The 24,226-nt window shown below is 38.3% G+C and overlaps 1 protein-coding gene across 6 annotated transcripts in view; it reads left to right on the forward strand.

Annotated features, from left to right (window-relative positions):
- Positions 1-24,226, forward strand: part of FMN1 (formin 1) — a 188,004-nt gene that overhangs the window by 36,019 nt on the left and 127,759 nt on the right. For 3 of the 6 annotated variants that reach the window (XM_061463381.1, XM_061463385.1, XM_061463382.1), the window contains exons 3-4: positions 12,741-12,916; positions 24,065-24,182. In XM_061463381.1, the coding sequence (XP_061319365.1) occupies positions 12,741-12,916; positions 24,065-24,182 (294 nt within the window). Of the gene's footprint in view, positions 1-12,740; positions 12,917-19,643; positions 21,990-24,064; positions 24,183-24,226 lie in introns of those variants that run through there. The other 3 variants (XM_061463384.1, XM_061463386.1, XM_061463387.1) reach the window with 3 other exon arrangements.

Below are 24,226 nucleotides of genomic sequence, written 5' to 3' on the forward strand. Positions count from 1 at the left end.
TCCCTTAGACAATTTAATGGGGAAGTACTGAGTCTGCATGGCAAGCTTTTGGTAGCAGGGAACTACAGGAGTAGCTTCTGTGAGAAGCTACTGGAAGCTTCCCCTGCGTCCAACAGAGCCAATGCTGGGCATCTCCAAGGCGCTGCCCACCACTGACCAAGACTGAGCCCATCAGTGATGGTAGCAGCACCCCTGGGATAACATATCTAAGAAGGAGAAAAAAAACAAAACAGTGCAATGGCAAATACAGCCAGAGAGGAGTGAGACTATGTGAGGGAACCAACTCTGCAGACACCATGGTGAGTGCAGAAGGAGAGGAGAAGGTGCTCCAGGTGCCAGAGCAGAGATTCCCTTGCAGCCTGTGGTGCAGACATGGTGAGTCAGGCTGGCCCCCTACAGCCCATGGAGGTCCACGGTGGAGCACATATCTATCTGGAGCCCATGGAGGATCCCACACCAGATCAGAGGGGTGCCCAAAAGAGGCTGAGGCTCTGTGGGAATTCTGTGCTGCAGCAGGGTCCTGACAGGACCTGTAGCCTCACGGGGAGAGGAGCCCATACTGGAGGAGGTTTGCTGCAGGACTTGTGACCCCGTGGGGGACCCATGCTGGAGCAGTCTGTTCCTGAAGGACTGCAACCCTGTGGGAGAGACCCATGCTGGAGCAGTTCATGGAGAACTGTCTCCCATGATGCCCAGCCTTCCTGGTCTCCTTTGTCCTTCAAGACTGCTTCCCAAGGGACTCTGTCAACTAATCTCCTGAACAGGCCAAAGTCTGGCTTCTGGAAATCCAAGGTAGCTATTCTGCTGACCCCCTCCATACTTCTCTGAGAACTGAAAACTCTGTCTTATGATTGCTATGCCCAAGATGGCTTCCAACCATCACATCATCCATGAGTCCTTCCCTGTTCACAAATAATAGGTTCAGCCAGGCGCCTTCCCTATTTGGCTTGCTCGCCAGCTGTATCAGGAAGTTTTCTTTCACACACTCCAGGAACCTCCTAAATTTTCATTTCTGCTGTACTGTATTTCCAGCAGACACCTGGTAAGTTGAAGTCCTCTGTGAGAATTAGGGCTAGTGTTTGTGGGACTTCTCCCACCTACTTATAGAGTATTTCATCTGCCTTTTCACCCGACTTGGGTGGTCTATAACAGATTCCTACCATATCTGCCTGGTTGGCCTTCCCCCTCATTCTTACCCATAAACACCATCAGTTAGCTCTAGACAATCAAAACGCTTCCTAATATACAGGGCTACCCCGCCACATGGCAACTATGTCATACTTTTTCTGCTGTACAATGGCTTCTAGCTCCTACTGTTTATGCCAATGCTGTGTATGCTGGTGTAGCTGCACTTCAGCTGGCCTATTGATCCCACCACCTTTTGAGGGGGAGAAGACCTAATTCCGTGTGTCCACTTCAGTAGTTTCTAACAGGTCAATAAACCTGATGTCTTTGCTGCTGCATGGATCTACATCCCCTGCCTCCACTGAGGATCTTGATAATACACCATCCCTCCAAGATCAGCATCATCAAACCATCCATCAAACAGTATCCCTGGGGGTGTGCTGCCCCTAAGGCTTATCTCTAGTGAGACTTGTTTTATCCCTGTCATGGTTTAAGCCCAGCTGGTAACTCAGAACCACGCAGCTGCTCACTCACTTTTTCCCCTTCTCCCCCCCAGCTGCTGGAGGAATAGGGGCGAGAATCGAAAGAATGTAAATCCCACAGGTTGAGATAAGAACAGTCCAGTAACTAAGGTACAATACAAAGCTACTACTACCACAGATTATAATAATGATAAGGGAAATAACAATGGGTGAGAATATAAAACTAAAGGAGAAAAGGAAAAGAAAATAATAAACACAAGTGATGCTCAATACAATTGCTCACCACCCACTGACCAATACCCAGCCCTACCCAAGCAGCGATATGGGCCTTCTGGGTAACTCCCCCCAGTTTACATGCTGGGCATGATGTGCTGTAGTATGGAATACCCCTTTGGCTGGTTTGGGTAAAGTGTTCTGTCTCTGCTTCCTCCCGGCTTCCCGTGCCCCTCCTAGCTGGCAGAGCATGAGATTGAGAAGTCCTTGATCAGAGTAAACATTAGTTAGCAGTAACTAAAACATCAGTGTGTTATCAGCACTGTTCTCAGACTAAAGTTGGAAACACAGTGCTGCACCAGCTACTAAAAAGGGTAAAAATGACTGCTACAGCTGAACCCAAGACATCCCTTTCCTCCTTCACATCTAGTTTAAAGCTCTTTCAATGAGCCCTTCTAATTCCTGTGCAAAGATCCTTTCTCCCTTTTGAGACAGGTGTACCCCAGCAGGCCTGATGTCATGTAAACCAACCCATGATTACATTTTAACTTATATGGAGTGGTAAGTGACAGGCTTGTTGTCTTTCCACTTGACCATTTTCAGTACTCACATGGTTAAATGTGTTGACAAGCAAATTCTTAATATCAGGATTATTTTCTTACTGCTTATGTCTTAAAGGAACCGGCCCTCCCAGATAAATTCAGCTGCTTAAGCTGCTTGATTGTATACTTTGCCAAGAAAATCTTCCTGAGTAGTACTTGTGGTAGTTACAGCGCACTAAATACTTAATTGGAATCCTTTCACAGTCTGTTTCTCCTCCTAAATCTCCATCTGCTTTCTCTCTCACCGTCTTTTGTGTCATAGCTCTCCCTCTCCATCTTCCTCTCATCTTAATCCTTGACCCTGGACAATTTACATCCAGCTCCTCCATTTATTACTTCCTCTGCTTTGTCTCTCTTTTGGCATCTTGACTGGCACAAGCACTGTCATTGCCCCATTTCTTTCTGCCTTCAGTTCACTCACATCTCTCACTCATTATACCCTCAGATATTCTGAGAAGTTTCGGTGTTTCTTTGGAGACAAATAATGTAAATCCTTCACCATTAAAAACAGATTGTTATTCTCTGTCTCTACTGGTCACTAGCTGAGCCTGACCTGCTTTATGTTGTTTGAAGCATGTTTCCTCTTTCTCATTTAGAACTGTTAATTCTTGTGTACTGTGTTATTTTGTTTGTTTAGCATTAAATTCACTGCTAATCACAAAATTTTACTTGATTGTATAGATTAAATCCTTCCACTCATAAGAGCCTGGCATAGCTCTATGTGTTAATTTACAGGATTAGAACATTTAAAGATAGATCTTAAAAAAAGCCCCACAAAACAACAACAACAAAAACAGCAAAAACCCCACTAATGTTTAAATCCTGAAAAAGAAAAAAAAAAAAGTAACCAACCTTTCTCTTGGATATGTCATTTCCTGTGTTAACATTTATTTTATTTTTAAAAATTTAATACAGAAAATGAGCATTTCATCATTAATATTAGTTCTACATCTTTCTTCATTGGACTTATCTGTCATCACTTTTTAGTAAAACATCAAGCTAAAATGCACTACATTTAGTACCTTTTAATTTCTTCTAGATGATTGTGTATTAATCATTGCTTATGGGAGTATATATTGAGGATTGTATCTTTAACTTAATAGATAGCATTCCTGCACATATGAATTTGGCACTGTCTGTAGTAGGGATAGGACAGGTTACACACTGAGATGAAGGTATGTAAGGTGATATTTTGTTAATTAGTAAGTATTAAGTATTGCTATAGGCTACAGTTGGAGCTGTTACTGATGCCCGTCACTGATTCTTTCAGTTCATACAAATTCATCAACCTTTAATAATTTTTGATAATTTTATACAACTTGTGTTCTTATCTTAAATTGAAGGTTTTGAAATGTCCACTGAAATTGTTTACCTACTTGTGAGAAACAGCCTGGAGAAAAAATGTTGGTTTACAACAAAAAAAAAAAAGTTATATTAAAAATATTTGAAGGAAGCTATTGATTTTTTCTGGAAGATAATTTTTGGTAAGAATATATTTTTAACTTTCCATCAAATGTGTCTAAGTAACAGGCATTCAAAAATTAAAATCAGTTGCACATTGCATTGAGTCTTACTGTTGGTATTTCTTGTAAAATACTGGATCTGTAGAGGCCATCCGTCATCCAACCTGCGCTGTTTCTTACCACCACCACAGCCCCAGGCAGTGAACAAGAAGTTGTGACCTCTCTTTAAATGGAAGACAGGTGCTGGAATAAAAGTAAGGAAAGGAGCCAGTGTTCAACTCATTCTTGAATTAAGAGCTTGGTGATTAATTCCCAGAGGATAGATTTACACTGTGTAACAGTGTAGAAATATCCAACTGGTGTGGAGTTCAGCTGGTGCACCTGCATGACGTAGTGCAGAATCAGGAAGAGATATTAGTTTGTGTCTGAAACCAGTACAGCTATATACTACAGCTATATACTATAGTGCAGCTATGGAGGGCTTGTTTAAACAGTAGTACTATTTATTAGTATAATTAGCTATTAGATTAGTAGTTGTGATGCCACTAACTCCGACATCCTTCCAGCTGGATGTAGGAAATTAATGTAACAACAATTTTTGTGAGACATTACAGAAGAAAATAGTCTCTAAAATCTCTATGGAAATGGATTCTCTTAGTTGATTCTGCCACTCCCAGCATGTTATCACTCTCATTGAAGGTAATGTGCATGGCCAGCATTGCTAATGAGGTTATAGAGAACAAGAGACACCAGCTGTCAAGTCCTCACTACGTCACTGGAGTAATTCTAGACTCGAATGGTTTGTCCCCTAAGGATAAAAAAGATTTTTTTACCCGTAGACTCAGCAGTTAGTATGATCTTTTTGCCACAAAAGCTTGGGTATTTTGCCTGTCATGGATGTTAAGCAAGGTTGCTGCCCATTGTCTTTGTTTCACGTTTTTCAGTAACTGTGGCTATTGGCCTGTTGGATAACAGGCAAAAGAATGTAGTGTTTTTCCATGAGGAGGAAGAAGAACAGAACAGGACATGTGGTGTATAACTCTCTTGTCATCCTCCTCCTGTTATTAGAGTGCAGTTTTCCACTGATGAATCATATGCACCATGGTCTACATATAAATAACACGGTGTTAATTAGTTTTGCTGATGTCAGTAGTGTCCCTAGGTATCTGTACAGGCTATTATTTTAATTGTTGCTGCTGGTGCTTTTGCACATTTCTATCCATATTTCATTAATTCAGATCTTAATACTTGTACTGAAAATCTGTATATAAGAACATTTGTGCAATGTAGAAGTGACCTCTGCAAATAGATTCCTCAGTTTTAGAGTTTAGCAGTTTTCAACATTTTTAAGTGTATTGTAAAAGATGTAGATTATTTATAATCAATCTTGTTACACATGTCATGCTTTTTCACTTATCTAATGCCCAAACCAAATCTTACTGGTGCGACTGTCTTTCCAATAGTAAACAGAAGAGTGAGAGCCACTGAGTAAGGGAAAATATTCTATAAAGCACATGAGAAAAGTAATGTAAACACTTTAAGTCATTAAGTAGATTATTAAATTTACTTAACCTACTGACATTGTGGTCAAGGACTCTTGTAGACTCTATTCCTAGCTTGCTGCCTGAAAGATGTTATCTTTCAACTGTGTAGGTTTTTGTCTGGATTTTCTTTGTACTTCTTTATTCTCCTATTGCACGAGCCACAGTTTTCTAATATAAGACTATTGCTTGCATGGTTAAATCTTGCTAAACAAAATAGGGAATAAAGAATTTAAACATCAGTTTCCTCCTCCACATTCTTTCAGCTCACTGGCTAAGGTCACAGATAAGAAAACCACTTATAAGAAGAGACAGTAAAACACTTCCCTCGCGCTAGACAGCAACTGTGGTATTAAGTAAGCTTCAGCTTTGAGTGTAATCCATAAAAAGTATAGTATGTACTGTGATTATACAGAAATATCTTCAGGTAATGAAAGAAACAGTTGTAAACTGGTTTTGGAAAATTACCATTTAGTACATGCTTAATACTAAAAGCATATGTGAATTGTTACATATATGTGTAATATATAATTTTTATATGCCCACTAATTGCTAATTTGGGAAATGTTGTAAAATTAATATATGCTGGTTGGATTTTTAACTAGATTACTTTGGGTATTATCCCAATCTGGAAGTTACTGTGAGAACTAAAATTCTTTGACATTAAAAATGAGCCATTTGCTAAAAGTTCCTTGCATTGCAGCTCAGAACCTTGGTCTCTACATTGACTGTGGGGTTTGGCTGTTGGCATATACAATTCCTGTGAGAACAGTAAGAGATTAAGAATTTGCACTGAAGTGCCAACTGCTTCCCATGTATGTCCTCTTGGGTTTTTTTTTTCTTTGTTTCTTTGCTTATAATGAAAATTGTGAACACTTGGAGAGCATCCCACTTACATCTGAAAACAAGGTATGTCTGGAAAGTGACAAGTCAGGTCCTGCTTGTGATTTGCTCAGTGCAACTAAACTTGTTAAATTTGAGTATGTGCTAAAACAGTATGCTGAATAGGGTCAAACTACACAGTAGCTTGAGGACTGTTATCTTAATTCAGCAAATACATTCTGTACTTGTCAGAGTTCTTGTTCCTCAGGTTTCTTGGGCCCTTGTTGGGTGGTTGCACAGCATTGAAACTTGAATAGGGTTCTCTCATTTTTCTGCTCGTGATTGCACAGCATTGAAACTTGAATAGGGTTCTCTCATTTTTCTGCTCGTGATTGCACAGCATTGAAACTTGAATAGGGTTCTCTCATTTTTCTGCTCGTGATCTTGCTCTTATTTTTCTTTCCTAATCCAAATTTACTAGTTTTTCTACACCAAGTTAGTTGTAAGTATTCTCATTTATGCAATTAGAGTTTGATCAATTAGGGATTAGGATTTTTTTTGTCCAGAGTAAGTAGATGGCGTTGGAGGAAAAAAGCATTATAACGTATATAAATTACTGTAAATGTAAATCTGTAATTAAAAATACCCCGCAATGTCAATAGCCTAATTAGAAAGTTATTTTAATACAAAACCATGAAATTTATGCAAGTAATTTATAGGGTTTGATACATGTTGCTAATCTTTCTCAGGTCTGTGACCAATCTGAAGCATTTTTTAAACATCTTTGAGTTGTATCACATACTTTTAGAGTTGATGCACTCTACACTGAGAAATTGCACATATGTTTTCTGAAAGAAAATAAATATTTTGGATTTCCTTCGCATTCCTGTGTTTAGTAGTTGTACACTCAAATTTTCTAGGCCAGAGAATGTTATCTTCACTGTTTTATGTTAGAAGTTCACATGTCAAGGCTGTGTACAATTTATCTCCTCCTGTGGGAAGATATCCTACTTTGAGTTCACACTTCAGAGTAACACACTAACCTTTACTTGCTAGCTTGAGACAGAGGTCTTAATTTTAGTTGATAATAGATTTCTCAACATTTTTGTTCATTATTAGCAGTAACTAAACTGTATTTATTCTTTGCTGGGAGAAACAGGACACAACCAAAAGACAATGTATTTTTCATTTAGATATTGATACTCCAGGAGCTTCTAGTTCTCTGAGCATTACAAGGACCCCAGTCCTCCACTGCCACTGCAAGGTTTTGCCTCTCCAGAACTTGGATCTTCTGTTCAACACTTTCAGGGATTTGATTTAAAAAAAATGTACTCAGTACTGTGCTATTCAGGCTTCTTTGTTAAAGCAGTCTAGCAAATAGCAGGCCCAGCTTTTTTAAAATCATGATTTGTCATCATGCAAAATGTACTGTAGAAACACAGGCAATCTTCAGCAGGATTTTGCTAAACTGCTTACAGTGTGAATCGCCACATGCTCCAATACAGATCAAACAGAATATAGGAAATAGGAGGAAAGATGACAGAAGTCACATATATCTTCATTCCCAAAGGCAGTATTTAGCATCTTCTTCTAGTTTCTCTAGTCTTGCACTTATCTAGAGATTTTCTTAATGTTAAGAGCATTTATTAGTCTTTGTGCACTTTTCTGTGCAGAAAGCTATGTACTGCTTTACATGCTATTCAATACAATAGAAAAGACTGTACTGATACTAAGATTTTTCTTCAGTCTTCTCGAGTCTCTAGCGAAGCAAACAGGCTTCTTCTATTTGCTTCCTTCCCGTGAAGGAAATCTGGAAAATTAAAAGGGAAGGAGAAGGTCGCCATCTAGACTTTTTAATTCCCTTTCAGCTTTTCATATTTTTCTCCCAAGTTATTCCTATTTCTTCAACTTCAAAAGAGAGTTTAACTCCCCCCAAAAAAATATCTTACTGTCCTCTGCATCAGCTACATACATGGGAATATTGGGTGCAGAATTTATATGTTTAGACAGAATGAATCTCTTTACGTGCTAAAAGATCTGAGATACCACATATGGCATGTGCATGGAGATACGCATAATCTGAAACTGCTGAGACTACTTCCAATGCTATTTTTAAATTGAGATTTATTAAACTGGTGTCTGTAGCAACAAAAAGAAAAGAGAAATTTTAAACCTGAAAAGTCAGGATGCATTTACTACTTGGTTCCTGATTTAGAAAGAAAAAGGCAAGAAGGCTGGATCATAACATTTGAGGCGCACACTGCAAAAAATTAGTTTTGGTGGGATCTGCATATTTTGGATTTCCATATTTTTTAAAAAATGCATTGACTTTTCAGCTGAGGTTACCATCACATTCCACCAATGCTTTCAGTAACATTACTCACGCTTAATGTATTTGGGCAAGGAATTATACCAAAGATTGTTTAACATGCTGGGACTTGCTGATGTAAGATCTTGGAACAGCTAAATCCCTATGGTAATATCACTGTCTTCCAGTAAGTAATATTTTAAGTGCTCTAAATGTAGTTCTGATGTTCAGATCTGCTGTCAAAACAGTGCCTTTAAATAAGTGATTTTGCCACTTAGACTGTTGTACTTTTGTGGTCCATTTACTGTATAAATCTACTTGGTTATTTTGTTTTGTTTGTTTTTCTCTCTAAAATTGAAGACCCCCAAAATCTTAAACGTCCACAAAACTTGGCATTCTGAAACTTGTTCTCAAGAGGTATACAAAAACTTAAATTTTGTTTTATTTACCTTCTTTTCACTCCTTCCAAGAAGCAGTGAACGCAAGTGTCTGAAGCTTTCTTTATTCATGCTTCACATATAAGTGCTTATAGTATTTAACCAAATAGGCAGTAGAATTGTACATGACATATAAATCACAGTACAAAAAGAATAACCATTATATTTTTATCCTGTGTGATACAACAACGCAATCTAGAAATGATGGAGTGCAATTAAAAGATTAATATAATATAGAATGACTAGTGATTGGGAAACAAAAGCTAGAAAAACACAGTGTAAACTTTGGTCTCAGACTTAAGTGTGTTGTGGTTAAGCAAACAATGTTCCCACAGGTTATGCATATTATGACTCATCCTAATTGACTGGACAAACAAAAAAAAATTAATTTGAGAAGCTGATTCTTTTTCCCCAAGTACCTTTCCCAAGACAGCTCGGAAAGTACCAAGAAGCATTCTAGAGACAGACACTACCCAGCGAAAACATACCGTGTCCCATAGCAACTGTAGAACTGTGGATTCCGCAACGGTGACGTAATAAATATATTACATGTTATCTAATATGCCTGTTTGCTAATTTAAGAAATCATGTTTAAAAGACTTTCTATGACAATAATGTGTCATTTGTACAAAAAAACAGACAGGTGTAATGACCTTCTAATTATGTAGGTTCAGCACAGGACTGGAGGGTTTAGGAGATCCTGGATATACTATTTATTATCACAGTCTGATGATATGACCGTGCCTGTATCCCTGAGGTTTCAGTACCTCATTTGTCTTATCTGTACATTGGACAAGATAAGTTCTTTACTTACACTCACGAAGTCTGTGTGGTAAAAATTGCCATAGAAGCATGCAGTACTCAGTCTTCCTGCGTTTACTTTGCTCTGACTTCCATTCCCTTGGGACAACAGGTGGCAGCAGATCTGTATTTAGGCAGTCTTCTTTCTACATTCAGTGTACATAGGAGGCACTACCTAATTGGTGTAAATTGCAAAACGTGGAAGACACTTGGACTCTCTTGGAAGCCCTTTTTTTCCAGAGGAAAACAAACAAATAAAGAAAAAAAATTCTCAAATCTGTTAAGTTGGCTAAAGGATAAGCATATGCATTTTAAAACTTCCTAAATTTAGCCTATCAATGAATGGATATAAACATGTTTGTATATACATGCATTAAATATGTGATCTTTGTTTTAAGCAAACACTCTTGTATTTAAAACATTAAATAATGTAAATTTATATAGAAAATAAACCTAATTCAACAGGAGTCTCTGAAATTATAGAAACAATCTAAATTTCCTTGCAGTGTGTTGCCAATTAAAAAAAAAAAAGTTTCCTGGATAAGTGTAAGTAGCAGTAAAATCCATCTGTTGGAGCTGACAGACTGGTGAACTTAAGGGAAAAATAGGGCTAAGTATATAAAAACTTGCTTAAAATAAAATAGATGATTAAAGTTCCCCTTTCCTATTCCATTGTCTGCTGAAGTGGATAGGTCCTTTAGCAAAGAAGTGGTTGTATGATAATGGTGCATACAGGTGGGAAATGGTTCAGGGAAGAATTTGGTCATCTTGCAGGGTAAACACAGGAAACAGAACATTAAGTAACAACTGGAATAGAAGGTGAATAGAGGTTTGGTAACAGACATAGGAGCAAATTGCTGTCAACAGCAAAAATGCCATAAATTAATATGGTCGTGAGAAAAATTAAATTTGGACAAAACCTGAATCTCTGCAGCTGAGGGAGGTACTAATTTTTTTTTAGTAGCCCAGAAAGCATTTGGCAGGCTGACTGTTCTTAGCTATGTCATGGTTAATTTTGGGAAATAACAGCTGCTGCAAGAAAGAGTTCTGAATGTGGCCCCTCCCCTTGCGACAGCTCTGTATCATCGCTTATGAATCAATGAAAATTATTAGAGTAACCACTTTATGGGTAAAATTCACTGCTACATAGGAGTTTAGCACTTTAGCAGTAGCTGACCTAGAACAGGCATCTTGAAATGGAGGAGATTGAAACTGATTTAAATTGATTGAAATTGATTGCAGAATGCAACTGTAGTCAAGCTTTGAAGTACTAGAGGTAACGCTGTGTGGGGTGGGCAACCAGTGAATAGATAATTACAAAATCAAAACAAATTTGTATTTCTGAACCTAAGTTTTCTAAATATCATAATGACTTTCATAATTAAATAAGGGCCAACAAGAAAAAAAAGTTTGTTAAATGTGTAAAAGTATACAGAAAAGCAATGATTCAGACAGTCAGCAAAGTTCTCTGTACATATGTGATCTTACTAAAGATGGCACATCTGCAGTTGAACACATCCTAAATTATACTGTTTTGTGTTTTAGTATGTTGATACAGTTTCATATTTTATGGACAGCACACTTTCCAAAAGTATAAAGTATGTACAATACACTTTTTGCAAAAATGCTGTCTTTTGATAGGATCTTATGCTGAGATTTTGTGTGAATAGATGATTTTATTCACACAGTAATACCTGATCTTACTTTGGATTGCTGGCCATTTTGCCAAATGTTTTATTTTACTCTGCTTACTGATACAGCGTGGCACCTAAATTATTTGGAGCTGTAAGCTTTCAAAAAGTTTGAAAATCAGCCTATATTTAAGCAAACAGTCCTACAGATTCGATCCTAGTGCCTCTTTTTTTACCATGGTCTTTTAAATTTAGGGAAGATGCAAAAAATTAAAAATAAGTTACAAAACTGTAAGTTCAAGTGCTTGTATAATGCTAAGCCACCATATATAGCAGCGAGGAATTGTGATAGCATCTGAATTTTCCATGAAAATGTTCCAAGATTGATGAGTCTGTGTATATGAAAGAGTGTATATAAATATATACATATTTACAGAATATAAAAAGAGGTGTATATGCCCTATAGCATGTCAGACATATCACATCAGAGAACACACTGACTTAGTGGCATTCACTGGTTTTCTCATTGTTAACATAGAAACTGTGGTGGAGAAAAAGACTTACTACTCCTTTGGGGGACCAGTAATCCAGCAATTCTGTGAATGGGAGAGTGCTGGGTGGTTGCAGTGCATGAGGTAGGGGTGTGTATTGTTGACTATCAGGTTTTGCTCTTATCTCTTGTACTAAATTCACACCTGGTTGTTTGTAGCTAAACTACCCCCCAGCTAGGTTGATGTTATGTTTAAGGCTACTGGATCAAGTGTTAACATACCACTTTTGATTGAAAGACTGCTTTTTATGCATTTGGTGTAATGGACTAATGTGGATTGGCGCAGTCCCCGCTAAGACTGTTTTTAGCTAGTGTTACAAAGTTTGTCTAAACAGTTTGTTGAGCTTCCTTAGCTTAGTTTTATACTTGACAACCACCTCTGAAATATAAATGTGTAACAGGCACATTCAGGAGGACAAGCAAGAGTGCCTTGGCAGGGGAGATGAAATCCCAAGCACCTTACACACAACGTGTATCTGTGTATGAGGGAAAGACAAGCAGCCCACTTTTTTTGCTAGATCTGTCCCACAAATATTAAGTACAAACCCATTTTTTTTCTCAGTGAAAATATGTACCCCATTTATGCCATTATATTTTGTTGTAAATAAGCAGGACTTTAAGTGCGTATGTTGATTGTGTGTACCAGAATTTCAAAAAGATACAGAAGTTTCTATATGCAGGGATTATCTGCAGATGCATACAATTATTTTATTTTTATTATTATTTATTTCATTTTATTTCATTTCATCTCACATTGCATTCCAGCAGATTCAGCTTTAAAGGATCACCTCACTGAACGGCTGACTAATTTGGATGTGGCAAACAGAGATGAAGATACCTGGGGTTTGGATTGCACAGTGGGGCTTTCAAACCCATTTGCTCATTTCAGTGAGAAAGAGAAGATCAATAGAAATATGCTGCATTTGAGCCTGGAACTGAATGTGAGTAGGTTACTATTCATGCTATATGGGATTTCAACAAGCATTTATTATATACAATTACATTTCTGGCATGCATTTTTTTCATAGTGTGTCTAAAACCATGTTCCAAAATATCTGACAAACTCCAAAGTTTTGGATAAAATACAGTTTTCCAGATGGTCTGTGCATCCATATGCCTATGTGCTGCTAAGCCTGAGAGCAATACATACAGAATTTTTTTTTAAATTATACAAATAGATTGATATATGATGTTTTTAAAATCGTGACGGGTGTTTATTTTAAATTAGTTGTTTTCTTGGAAATGGATTGAAGATGCTAGCAACTAAAAGATAACAAGGATAAGAACAGATACCAGGAAGATTAAAATCGGCAAGCAATGTGTGTGAGTACATGTACCATGCGCACGTGCTTGTGTGTGTGCAGAGCCCAGGACTGCTGGGAGCCATGCTATTGCTTCTCAGAGTTTTGGAGCAGTTGAATTAGAACTTAAGTCAGACTGGCCAGGAATTTGATAGGAAAAGTTTCTAAACTTCCTGGGTTATAAGACAATTGATGGCAACCCGAGTCAATCACAATGCAAGATATTTACTCAACATGACCTGGCCTAATCTAGCTGGAGATATGCGTATGCTCCAGGAATGAGCAGTAACTAGCCTACAGATAGCCATGTTTGGCAGTATTTTCAAACTGAAGGGGCAAAGGAACAGAATGTAGTAGAAGAGGAAAGAAACATAAAAAGGATGGAATGGTTGAAAGAAAATGCTTTAAAGACCAGACTACATAAGGCAGTTTGTGTAACAGTGACATCTATTGGTAGAAATACCAGAATTGACTTAGAAGTACATTTTAAACTCTTGTAGCATTCTTTTACTCATTATTCTCTTGAGCTTGTTAAAAAATTGATTTCTTCTAACCTCCTTTCTGAAAATAATTCATTAGAATGTTGTTGTATTACAGTGATGGTACGGGGTTATCCTTGCAATAAAATGTTGAGATGAAAACGAATTACTGGACTGAAAAGTACTGTGACGTAGTTGTCATCACTGCTACAAATATATGCTACAACAGGAATAATCCAGTCCGTGAGGATACTTCTTTTGCATTTACAAAGTCATTGTATAGAGCAGAAGGCCTTTCAAGCTAAAAGCCATTTAAGAACAATAATTTGAGTAAAGTGAGAGGTTTCTAAGACTAATAAGCAGTTTGCTTCCATTTGCTCACGTTTTTTAAAGCCATATTTTCTGTCCAATTAATTAAATTGTGAAAAAGGGAATGACTTCAGTTTCTTGAAGAAAGAATACTTATTTCAGTGTTTCCAAAAGATGCAGAACAAAAGCCTCCATTTCAAAAAAGAGGGGTGCTCAGTATGCGCTAATGGGTTGTTAATGACCCACTAGGACACTTTATCCTGCAGCTTACTCCCTGTGACTCTTGAAAGTCTTTCAGAGCTGAACTCTGGGCTGAATTACTCACAGAGCCCTTGCATTTGGTAGACTATTTTTCTGCTTAAGGATGAGTCCATGTCTAGTTGCGTGACAAAGGTTGAAGGAGGAGCTGCCGAAAGAATGGTAGTGAGAAGGCTGCTGCCGGCGCTGCCATCAGAATCCGTTAGACTGCAGCACTGCTACAACCAGCCTATAAGAAAGATAATGGCCAAAAATAGGTTGCGTGAGTTGGTCTGGTGATGGCAGTCAATTCCCAGGTGTTGTCTTCCCTGTGCACTCCTCAGACTGGACAAGAAGACAACTGTGGTCAAAAAATGTGTCTGTGTCTGAAGAGGAACTCTGAAACAAAGATGATGTTTCCAGGAAATAGAAACTGAAATGGACTAATATATTTCCTCACAGCTGTGCTACACCCACCCATGTGATGATGTTGGAAGAAAAAGTTTAACCTGATTGATCAAAAAGCAGTTACATTCATAATAATGACAATGTGAAACCCCAAGCTTCTTACTGAATGCTTTCTATGGATTAGGATCGTCCTTACAGAAATTTATAATATATTTGTATATGTGCACATATTGATACACTACTGTTTGATAATGTTATTGTAAAGATGTGTCTATGTTTTTGGTAGTTGGGAGAAGGCAAATAAAATAACTGAGTGAGAGAGTGGATGAACTCTGCTCCGACAGGAATTTCAAATGCACAATCTGTATCCGAAGTCTGAAAAAAATTCCTATGTTGGATTTTAAATTTTAGTTGGAGCATGCTGTGTTCTCATTCACAAGCCAGCATAGAAAAGATACGGCGATATGGAAGATAATGAAACAAAATAGAAATGCAGCTCCACCCTATTCTTTATGCAACATTTCTTCTCAGATAAAAAAGCACATAAATGAGATGTGAAATTGCAGCTAATATAACTTAATATGTAGTAATTAAAAAAAAAATTGGTAAATTTACATAACTATGTGGATTTTATTTTATACAGTTTTTTGTTTAATCTTTATTATATCATACTGTAGATTTGGAGCAAAAAGCCTGTTGAAATTAAAAGAAGGTGAAAAGAGAGCAACCTAGAAAAGGAAAGCACAAGGGGAAAAGATTAAAAATTCATCTCCATTCTTTGTTACACTAAGTGCCGGCCTTTGTGCCTTAATGCACAAAGATCTTACTCAGTTTACTTACACAGTTTACAGTGATCTTCTATTCCCTGTCTTTGTTATTTGTATGTCCACTTGTTTTAACTAGGAGATAAGTCAACACATCTTTCTACAAATTCTGTATCAGAATTAGCACTGAGTTTTCATGTGACAGGTTTTACAGGCTAACTGTTCCATACATGTATTGATACAATATGCATTTCTTCATAAGAGTTAGCTTGCTTTCCTAATGTTCTTTCTAGTTTTATAAACATATAACCATTATCATCTTCTTCCAAATTCTCTAAAGTAGTCCATATTTCAGTGTCAGGAAGAATTTTGATGAAGATGATAAAAACCACATTACATTTCTACAGCTCCCTACACCAAGTGTGTCTTGTGCCCACTCATTCTGTTAACATCATGTAATGCTGAATTTTGATAAGAATTATCATATCTATGTTTCTGTTGCTACAGCTAAACTTAATTATTTGCATTTAAAACGATTATGTTGGTGATATCCAGATCCTCAGAGCTCAGGAAAATTGCTCACATAACAGTCCAATGTGAGGTAACAAGGCTGAGAATAATGATGAAAATCCAGGATTTAAAGATTTCCTTCCATCTTCTCTGCCTTTTCTATTTGACAGCATTTAAGGAGTTAAAATACTAAGTACAAAATGAGATAAACACCAGGAGAGACAAACAAGACAGCAGGCAAATGTTAAGATTCATTATCAGTCAGCGCAGTAAGGGTTGGGCCTCGGACAGGGCAGAGGGCAGGACTGTCAGCTGAGCTTCACACAACCACAACCACAGCCTGCAGCTGCACGTGGCTTTTCTGAAGCCTGACACAATTTGTGCATTCTATGATTCTATTATTATTATTTTCAATAAATTATACACATTTTCTTGGTTAAAGCTCTTTGTGCTGAAAAACAGTACAGATGTTTAGCCACTTGGACGTCTTGTAAAATGTCTTCAGGTCCTGTTCTTGTTTCTCTAGTTTGCTATTACAGAGATCTGAAAAGGCAATCTGAATAGATATGGGGTCAGGAAGCCTTGTGTCCTGTCGTATGACAGTCATAGAAATTAGATTACTTTATTCTGGCTTATTGTGTGTTTTCTCAAAGATAGTTTAAAAACCTACTTCAGGGGAGATCTTAAGACACCTCAGAAACAGAACAAGAGTGAGCTGTAGGTGTGACTTCTGTCTGTGATAAAATGTAGGTCAGGAAGGGTGTGGATTATTAAATGTGCTTTAAACTGTAAAGAATGATTGTCCTTTTGTATAATTAGCAAGTTGACTGCTCTGAAAGTTGCTATGACAGGTTTTAGGGGCTTTTCTGAGGCACCAGAGAGTTGTCAGTTTTATTAAGTGACATGAATATCATAACTGATTTTTTTCTAGAGATTTTGAAGTTGTTTCTTCCTTCAGATGCAGTATTACAACCTCTTCAGTGATACTTCCCTTATGAGATAGATCCAGCCAGCATTAAACCACTTCTGCCAGCAAACTGCCTCATTTACACATCAAAATATGATGATCTCCTTCTTGTGTAAAAATATTAACGGCATGTATCGATCTAGGTATTTTACCCAGAAATACTCTACTGGGTAAGTACCAATGTGTATTTCATAATCAGTTATATAGTCCCTCATCAGGGCACTGTCCACTGGGATGATCATCAGACTGTGAGAAATAAGTCCTCACAAAACCATTATTTGAGGTTGGGGGTTTATGGGCTGCATGGTGAATTTGAGAGATCAGCTAGCTTCCAGATTTTGATCATTTCTCCAGAGACAGTTACAGACCCAAGTTTCCTTGTTCATTCTAGTGCTGAAAAAGCTTGAAAGTTTCTTCTCGCTTTCTCAAGTTTATTATCAAAAGTACATATAAAGCAGTATCATTTTCTGCAGGTTTATGAGATTACCTCTGGCTTTATAAGGTATATTTCTGCTTCTGGAGTTCAGTTATTCAGTGTTCAACTCTGTTTTTTCTAGCATCTCAACGCATTGCATAACCTTGGCATGACACTCAAAGCACCATTCTTTTCACTACTCATTTGATCATTGTCTTTTAAGTTTTGTTGGGATGTTGTTTAGATATAAAGTATGGCTTTCCTGGTTTTAAGTCACTTTTAAACTAAACTTTTCATATGTACTGTAATATTAAAATCTTAAATAGTTACATAGTGACTATTTTCAGTAACCTGCCTATGTACAATATTCATAGAACTGTTACAGCTTGATGACTCTAGATTATTACAGTAAAATTTTATTCTAAGTATGGGCTGTCATTAACATAAACAGATAAATATTTGTCATAATCTGAATGTTTAGTTTAAAAGGTACCATGAAGTTGTTCACATATAGTTTTTGTTAGTGAGCAGTGAAACTGTCCATGAAAAATGCGATTTAATGTTTAGCCATCATAAGTTAACCAACCCCCAAACAAATAGGTACATAAGCAGATAAGCAAGGCATAACTATATGCAGTGTAAGGACAATGAACAATTAATCCCATGGTTGAACATAGATGTAAACTTAAATGTAGAAAACTTTGGTTCAGTAGGGTCACTTTGCCCCAGTTGTCACAGAATATCACAGAACAGCTTGGGTTGGAAGGGGCCTTAAAGATTATCTAGTTCCAACCCCTCTGCATGGGCAGGGACACCTTCCACTAAAGCAAGATGCTCAAAGTCCCATCCAACCTGGCCTTGAACACTTCCAGGGATGGGGCATCCACAACTTCTCTGGGCAACCTGTTCCAGTGTCTCCCCATCCCCACAGTAAAGAATTTCTTCCTTATATCTAACCTAAATCTAGTCTAGTTCAGTTTAAACCCATTACCCACTGTCCTCTCACTATATGTAATTTGTCATAAAATTAAATTTGAAAATGCTATAGATTTGCCTTCAAGAATTCTTGTTTTAGAGGGAAATCATGAGTGCTGAGGTAGCTACTTTCCATTTGTTCTACAAACCCTGGGATTGTAAGAGTAGGTTGGTACAGGGAGTGATAAAGATACTGTGTCTCTTTCCTTGAGTAGGGCTTCCTTTTGTGATGTTTATCTAAAGCCTAGAACACAAGGGGAGTTGTGACCTGTCAGTCATTTCTGTCCTTGTCACCAGATGTTTAAGCACAGCGGAGAAGCAAGTCCAGAGCAGGGAGTAAGGCAGAAGATACTGTTCTCTGTTAAATCACAGATAAAGATGGGAATGATTCCAGTGCCCTTTGTCTGTAGGTATGCATGCAAGCCTGTCATTGAAAAGGTGCCTGTAAGCTTCATCAAAGGCCTTAGTGTTACAATCTGTTTTTTGGGGAACTTTCTTCCTGCTGACTTTTGCGGTTGACCTTATGATCTTTTATAATATATTGAAAAGGTAAATACATACTTTTTGTACAATGTACATTTTTTAAACATGAAACCAAAAATTAAATGTGTTGGGATACTTTGTTTTGTAGCTTGTCTGTTAATGTTTAGCTTCTCAATGTTTTTGAGTAATCTGACACGGTGTTGTGATCTGCAGCTGATTTCCCTGTGAATGACAGCTTTCCCCATGCTGCTTGTTTAAGATTACTCATCACAGCTAAACGGCTGACCGTAGAATGACCCTCAGAATTCTGTGGGAAAAAAAAAAAAGAATCGTATCTTTGAATTTCTGAGGTACTAATGTGGAAATTTGACTAAACAAACTTCTTACAGGCCAGGGAATATAAGAGTATCAATTCCTGTAGATTTGCAGTCTGTAGTTCCAAAAATAAAGAACAAAAGTGAAGACTTTTGATGGGAACCTTACCTAAATGTTACTGAATTTCTGAATATCAAAGGTGCTTAAGAGTATTTCGTGCTTGCTTTGTAGGTGTTTTAGGAAAAAAAAAAAATAGTAGTATCCCTGGCAGCTTCTGTTAATACTGAGTTATACAGTCTTGAAGATTTCCTTTAAGTGTTTTTGCCAGTATTAACTAAAACAAATCTCACACATGCAGCATTACCGTGGCAATATATATATAATTATATGAAAGTTACCAAAAAGTGTGTCAGCGGAGATTGTTCTGGTTTGAAATAACCCACGCTTGGTGCTGCGCGGCTGGACAGCCTGCTGATGTCTAAACAGTTAACTCGGCGTTGGGAGAGCTGGCTGTTTACCCTGCCCACCCAAAGAGCTCCTAGTCACTGGGTGTGGCGGGAAAAGCCTTTGATAAGTACCTGTGTACAGTTCACAGAAGTAGCTGTGCAGACTTAGGACAGTAGTAATATGAAACCAGTCTCGTTGGTTTTTGTTCATGGCCCTGGAGGCTGAAATCTGCATTCCAGATGAAACCTGCAGCAAATCGGAAGAGAGCCTCTTTTTTTTTTCCTGCTTTCTTCGGCTTCAAGGGCACTCACGCGAGTTCGCTCTGGCCAGACAGGAGCTGGGGACTCCGCACAGACTCCGGGTGGTGGCATTGGAAGCTTCGGATTTGTTACTTCAGGTTTACATTTGACATTTTTGAGTTGTTACGGATTTATAGAAGAAGATCTTTATTAAAGGGGAAAGACTACGCAAAAGAATTCATCAGGACTTTTCTGCTGAAAACCACTCGCAGCTTCTGTACTGGGATAAGGAAGTAGCAAACTCCAAATGTGCCCAGCTCCGTCCGGGAGGTTTCTTTATATAGCTGCTCTGTGCTTTTAGCACGTAGGAAGCTGCGTGCAGCCAGTAGGATTGCAGGCGTCCCAGCAGTAACCATTGGTTGAATTTTCAGCCGAGATTAGTGCGTTGGCATATTTGCTGTGACAAAAAGCCCTTTGTGTAAAGGAACAAGTTACTGACGCTGCTGAGAACTTTTTTTACGGTGGGTTTTTTTGCTGCTCCTGAAGTAGAGTTGAGAGCCCCGACGACCCCTTCGGCGGTCGGGTGGAGCGCTGGAAGCGGAAGGAGGGGCCCGGTGACCTGGGGGAGGCTGGGTGCGTTCGCAGGGCAGGGGAGCGCTGTCTGTTGCAGTGCCTGTAGTGAGTTCAGCCTGCTGGCTGAGTGCATGCGGTAAATACTTGTTTTGCAGTTAGTGGCAGTAGTAGAAGCAAACTTACTCTGTACTTCATGCAACATGGAAGAAGAAAATGCAGTGCCTGACTGTATTGATCTTTCAGACCTGGAGAATATAGCAGAAAGTGAACCTGATCTTCTTACTACATTTTCAGTGAAAACACTTTTTGGATTTACAACTAAATTTGAATCTGCAGCTTCCAAAGAAGAAACAGTGCTTAAAGCATTTCAACCTTTGCACACCAGTATAAATACTCATGCTAACACCTGGCATGAGAGGAATGATAATGACTGTAATGACGACTCAGAAAATCAGCCTGGCATGAATAGTACCAGTGGCCAAGCTGACCCAGTGTCTGGTAGGCACATGGACCTGGAGCTGGAGTTAGCTGAACAAAATGAATTACTTCTTCACCATTTAAGGTTTGTACAGACTTCTTTGTCTGAATCTGACAATGATGACAAGGATGCTATTCTTGTACAAGGTACTTTGGTTCAGACAATAAGCGATACAGAATCGGACACGGAGAGTAAGGACCTAAACACCAGTGAAAACAGTACAAGCGAATCTGGTCTAGACAATGCTGCTTTGTTTGCTGAGACTTCGGGCAACAACAATCAAAATAAGGAAGAGTCAGAATCAGAAGGACACAGCAACAGTGATGACAATGTGGATTCAGATGACATTGGCTTACACCCACCAATTTCTGAGCGGCTCCCAAAAGAGCTGGATGGTATTCTGGAGCATGACTCCTGTGGAAAAGACAAAATGTTAATGGATGAGCAGTTCAGTGTCTTGCTTGCTACAGGGGAATGCCCTCAAGAACTTCCAGATGAAGAACAAAGACCTTCAGCTGATAATACATTGCTCCAAAAACCAGCACTGGCTGAAAAGACTTTCCAGCTGCCCGCTTTCTTTAGTGGACTACGTGTGAGGAAAAAGGGACTGACCACAGAGGATGGGGAAACTGTTACAGAAATTAAACCAAGGGAGAATGATTTAGCTCTGCTCAAATTACGACAGCCTGTTAAGAAATCCAGTATTACATCAGGTTTGGCCACTAAAAAAAAATCAGCTGAACTTAAAGCAAGTCCTACTTTCCTGGAACAACTCTCGCACTTGTTAAACATAGATGTCTCTAAGAATGAAGATAGAACTGAGGATTCTGGTGAAGGATCTGGGGTGACTGAGAGCAGTGATGAAGCTCAAGAAAACAAAGCCTCCAGCAAAACAGAATCACGATTTCCCTCTGAGGAAATAAAATCAAGCCCTGCTGAATCTGCACTGGATGTCTTTAAAGCTTTATTCACACGGCCTCCAAAAAAAGAAACAACTGCAGATACTTCAGAGCTGGAAGCCATAAAACGCAAAATGAGAAATGAAAAAGAGTCCTTGAAAGCTGTATTTGAAAGGTCAAAATCGAAACCTGGGGATGGACCATCAGACAAATCTGTAGGTTGAATTACTTTTTCTTCCTAAGATCTGGAAATAGATTAAAAAAAATTATTGGTGGGGAATGAAGGTCAAAATGTCAGAATTGTCCTCTTCTTTTGGCAATATCAAATTTTGGATTCCCAACTGAAGAAATGTTGGGGCTAATTTGTCAAAATTCCTGATCTTCAGTTGTAGCAGAGTTCAGTAAGAGCTGATGGTAGTCACAGCCTTTCAATTAGAAGTGACAGCTTAAAAAAACAGTTTTCGATTTTTAAGGAAAGATCACTACCAAACAGTTGTCCGTATAGTAAGTATGGGTTTATATCAGTTTGGTGCTGCAGATATCTACTGTAGTATTATTTCATAGCTTCTCAATCTCACTCTGTTTTTTTTAATTGAGGTTTTTATTTTTAGAAGTAGTTTTTCATTTTACCGTTAGGAATAATTCTATGTTAAGAGCTTGTACAAGAAGTTACGGATGATTTTCAACTCAGTTTGTCCAAGATGTAGAATTTAAAGTAGGTTTGTTTTTTTTTCCTATTTGCATGCATGTGTCTGGCTTTGAAAATATTGATAAGCATTTAGCCTTACCTGCAAATAACTTTGTGATTCCAGTTAGATGGCTCAAGTTATGGAGTAACGTAAGCATTTGTAAGGTTAATATTGTTAAGCATATGGAGATTTAGTTAGTAAATGTTTAAGAAAAAAAAAACAAGCCTTTGCTAAGTTTTCATAGTACCAAAATGATAAATAACTTTGAATGTGATTTGAACTCTTTAGTTAAATGAGTAACCCTTGGGTTGGGGTTCCCTCAACTGAAATTCTTACAGCTACATCTTTGGCAGGTATAATCAGTCGAGAAGATTGTGCTGGATGGCTAAAGGGGGGAATTGTCTTAATGATTAAATTTGCAGGATTGGGCCCTACAGCAGAAGCTATTTAAGTTAATTTGCTGTGTTGGTTGTACTCTCTTTCAAATTTTTATTCTTACATAAAATTAAAAACTTTTAAAATATTTTCAGTGACACCTGCGTAGACTGATAATACTAGTTTGTAGTAAATTACCTATGGGGAGGAGAAAAGAGATACTCATTGGCTGTGGCTCGTACAGCAATTGCAGTCTGTATGTGCTCTTCCCATTCCTGGCTTGCTTCTTCCTGCTTGCACCATTCCCTGCGCTGTGCTGTAGTAAGCATTTGCGAGGCTCACAGCAAACCTCTTTGGGAAGCTGTCCTCATACAGGGTGAGTGAGGAAGTGCAGAATTCAGCAGGAGTGGCTTTTATAAGTGTCTGCTTAATGTCCGGTCTAGTGTAAATGCACATTTTCTCAGAGCAAAGCCAGAGTGAAAGGTCTTGCTTTGTGTGGGCCATTGGGGCCACTTTCATACCGGGTTTTGCTGTGGCTGCAGTTGTGTCTGTGCAGTTGCTTTTAGAAGCATGTTGTAAATCAGACTATAAGAAATGCCATAGATGAAAAAAAAACCCAAATCCTAGACCTGTATGGGAGTGCTTGTTTAGTGGTTTGGGTTTGGGTTTGTTTTTTCCCCATTTAAAGTGTTAATTTAGCATTCCAGTTGACAGTGCTGTCCCATTAACAGCTGCAACAGCATTTTAATGTGACAGTATTACATGGTATGTGGACTGAGCAAGCTGCTGTAGGTGGGGCAGGAATTTCATAAACTAGCTGCTTCCAGAAAATTATATTGTTAAATGATGTCTTAGGTGAATTGCACTAATGTTTACATGTAAGAGGAGCACAGGTGGGTCCTTTCACTCTGAAGAAAAGATACAGGTAAAACTCCTTGGTGTTCTTGACCACCTCTGGTTCACCAAAACACAGACAGCTTCCCACACTGATGTGAACAGTTTCAACATATTATTGTATGTCACACGCATTACGTTATTTTCCTTGTCAAATTATGTTTCTACACTGATTTCTTTGTACCCCTTCCAATCAAGTGAGCACTGTTTCGATTGGTAGAATGAGGCAGATGAGCATTCTGGAGCATACATCTAGAGCTGAGCATGGTGGTTGCTGTTTTGGAATCAATTGACACTGCAGACTTTAATTTTTTCTTGCATCATTTTAACAGCCTGACCTGAGTCCCTCAGAGCAAGATGACAAGACTCCAGGGAGACTCCAGACTGTCTGGCCACCCCCAAAAGCAAAGCATGAAGAAGTAAAAGTAGGATTAAAGTACACAGAAGCAGGTAAAACAGAGGTGAAGCATTTGCAGAAATTAGTTTCTGGTATT

This window comes from Pezoporus flaviventris, unplaced genomic scaffold, assembly GCF_033815535.1.
Source record: "Pezoporus flaviventris isolate CSIRO_AGI_PZ_B2104156 unplaced genomic scaffold, CSIRO_AGI_Pfla_v1 ptg000036l, whole genome shotgun sequence".
Classification (NCBI taxonomy): Eukaryota; Metazoa; Chordata; class Aves; order Psittaciformes; family Psittacidae; genus Pezoporus; species Pezoporus flaviventris.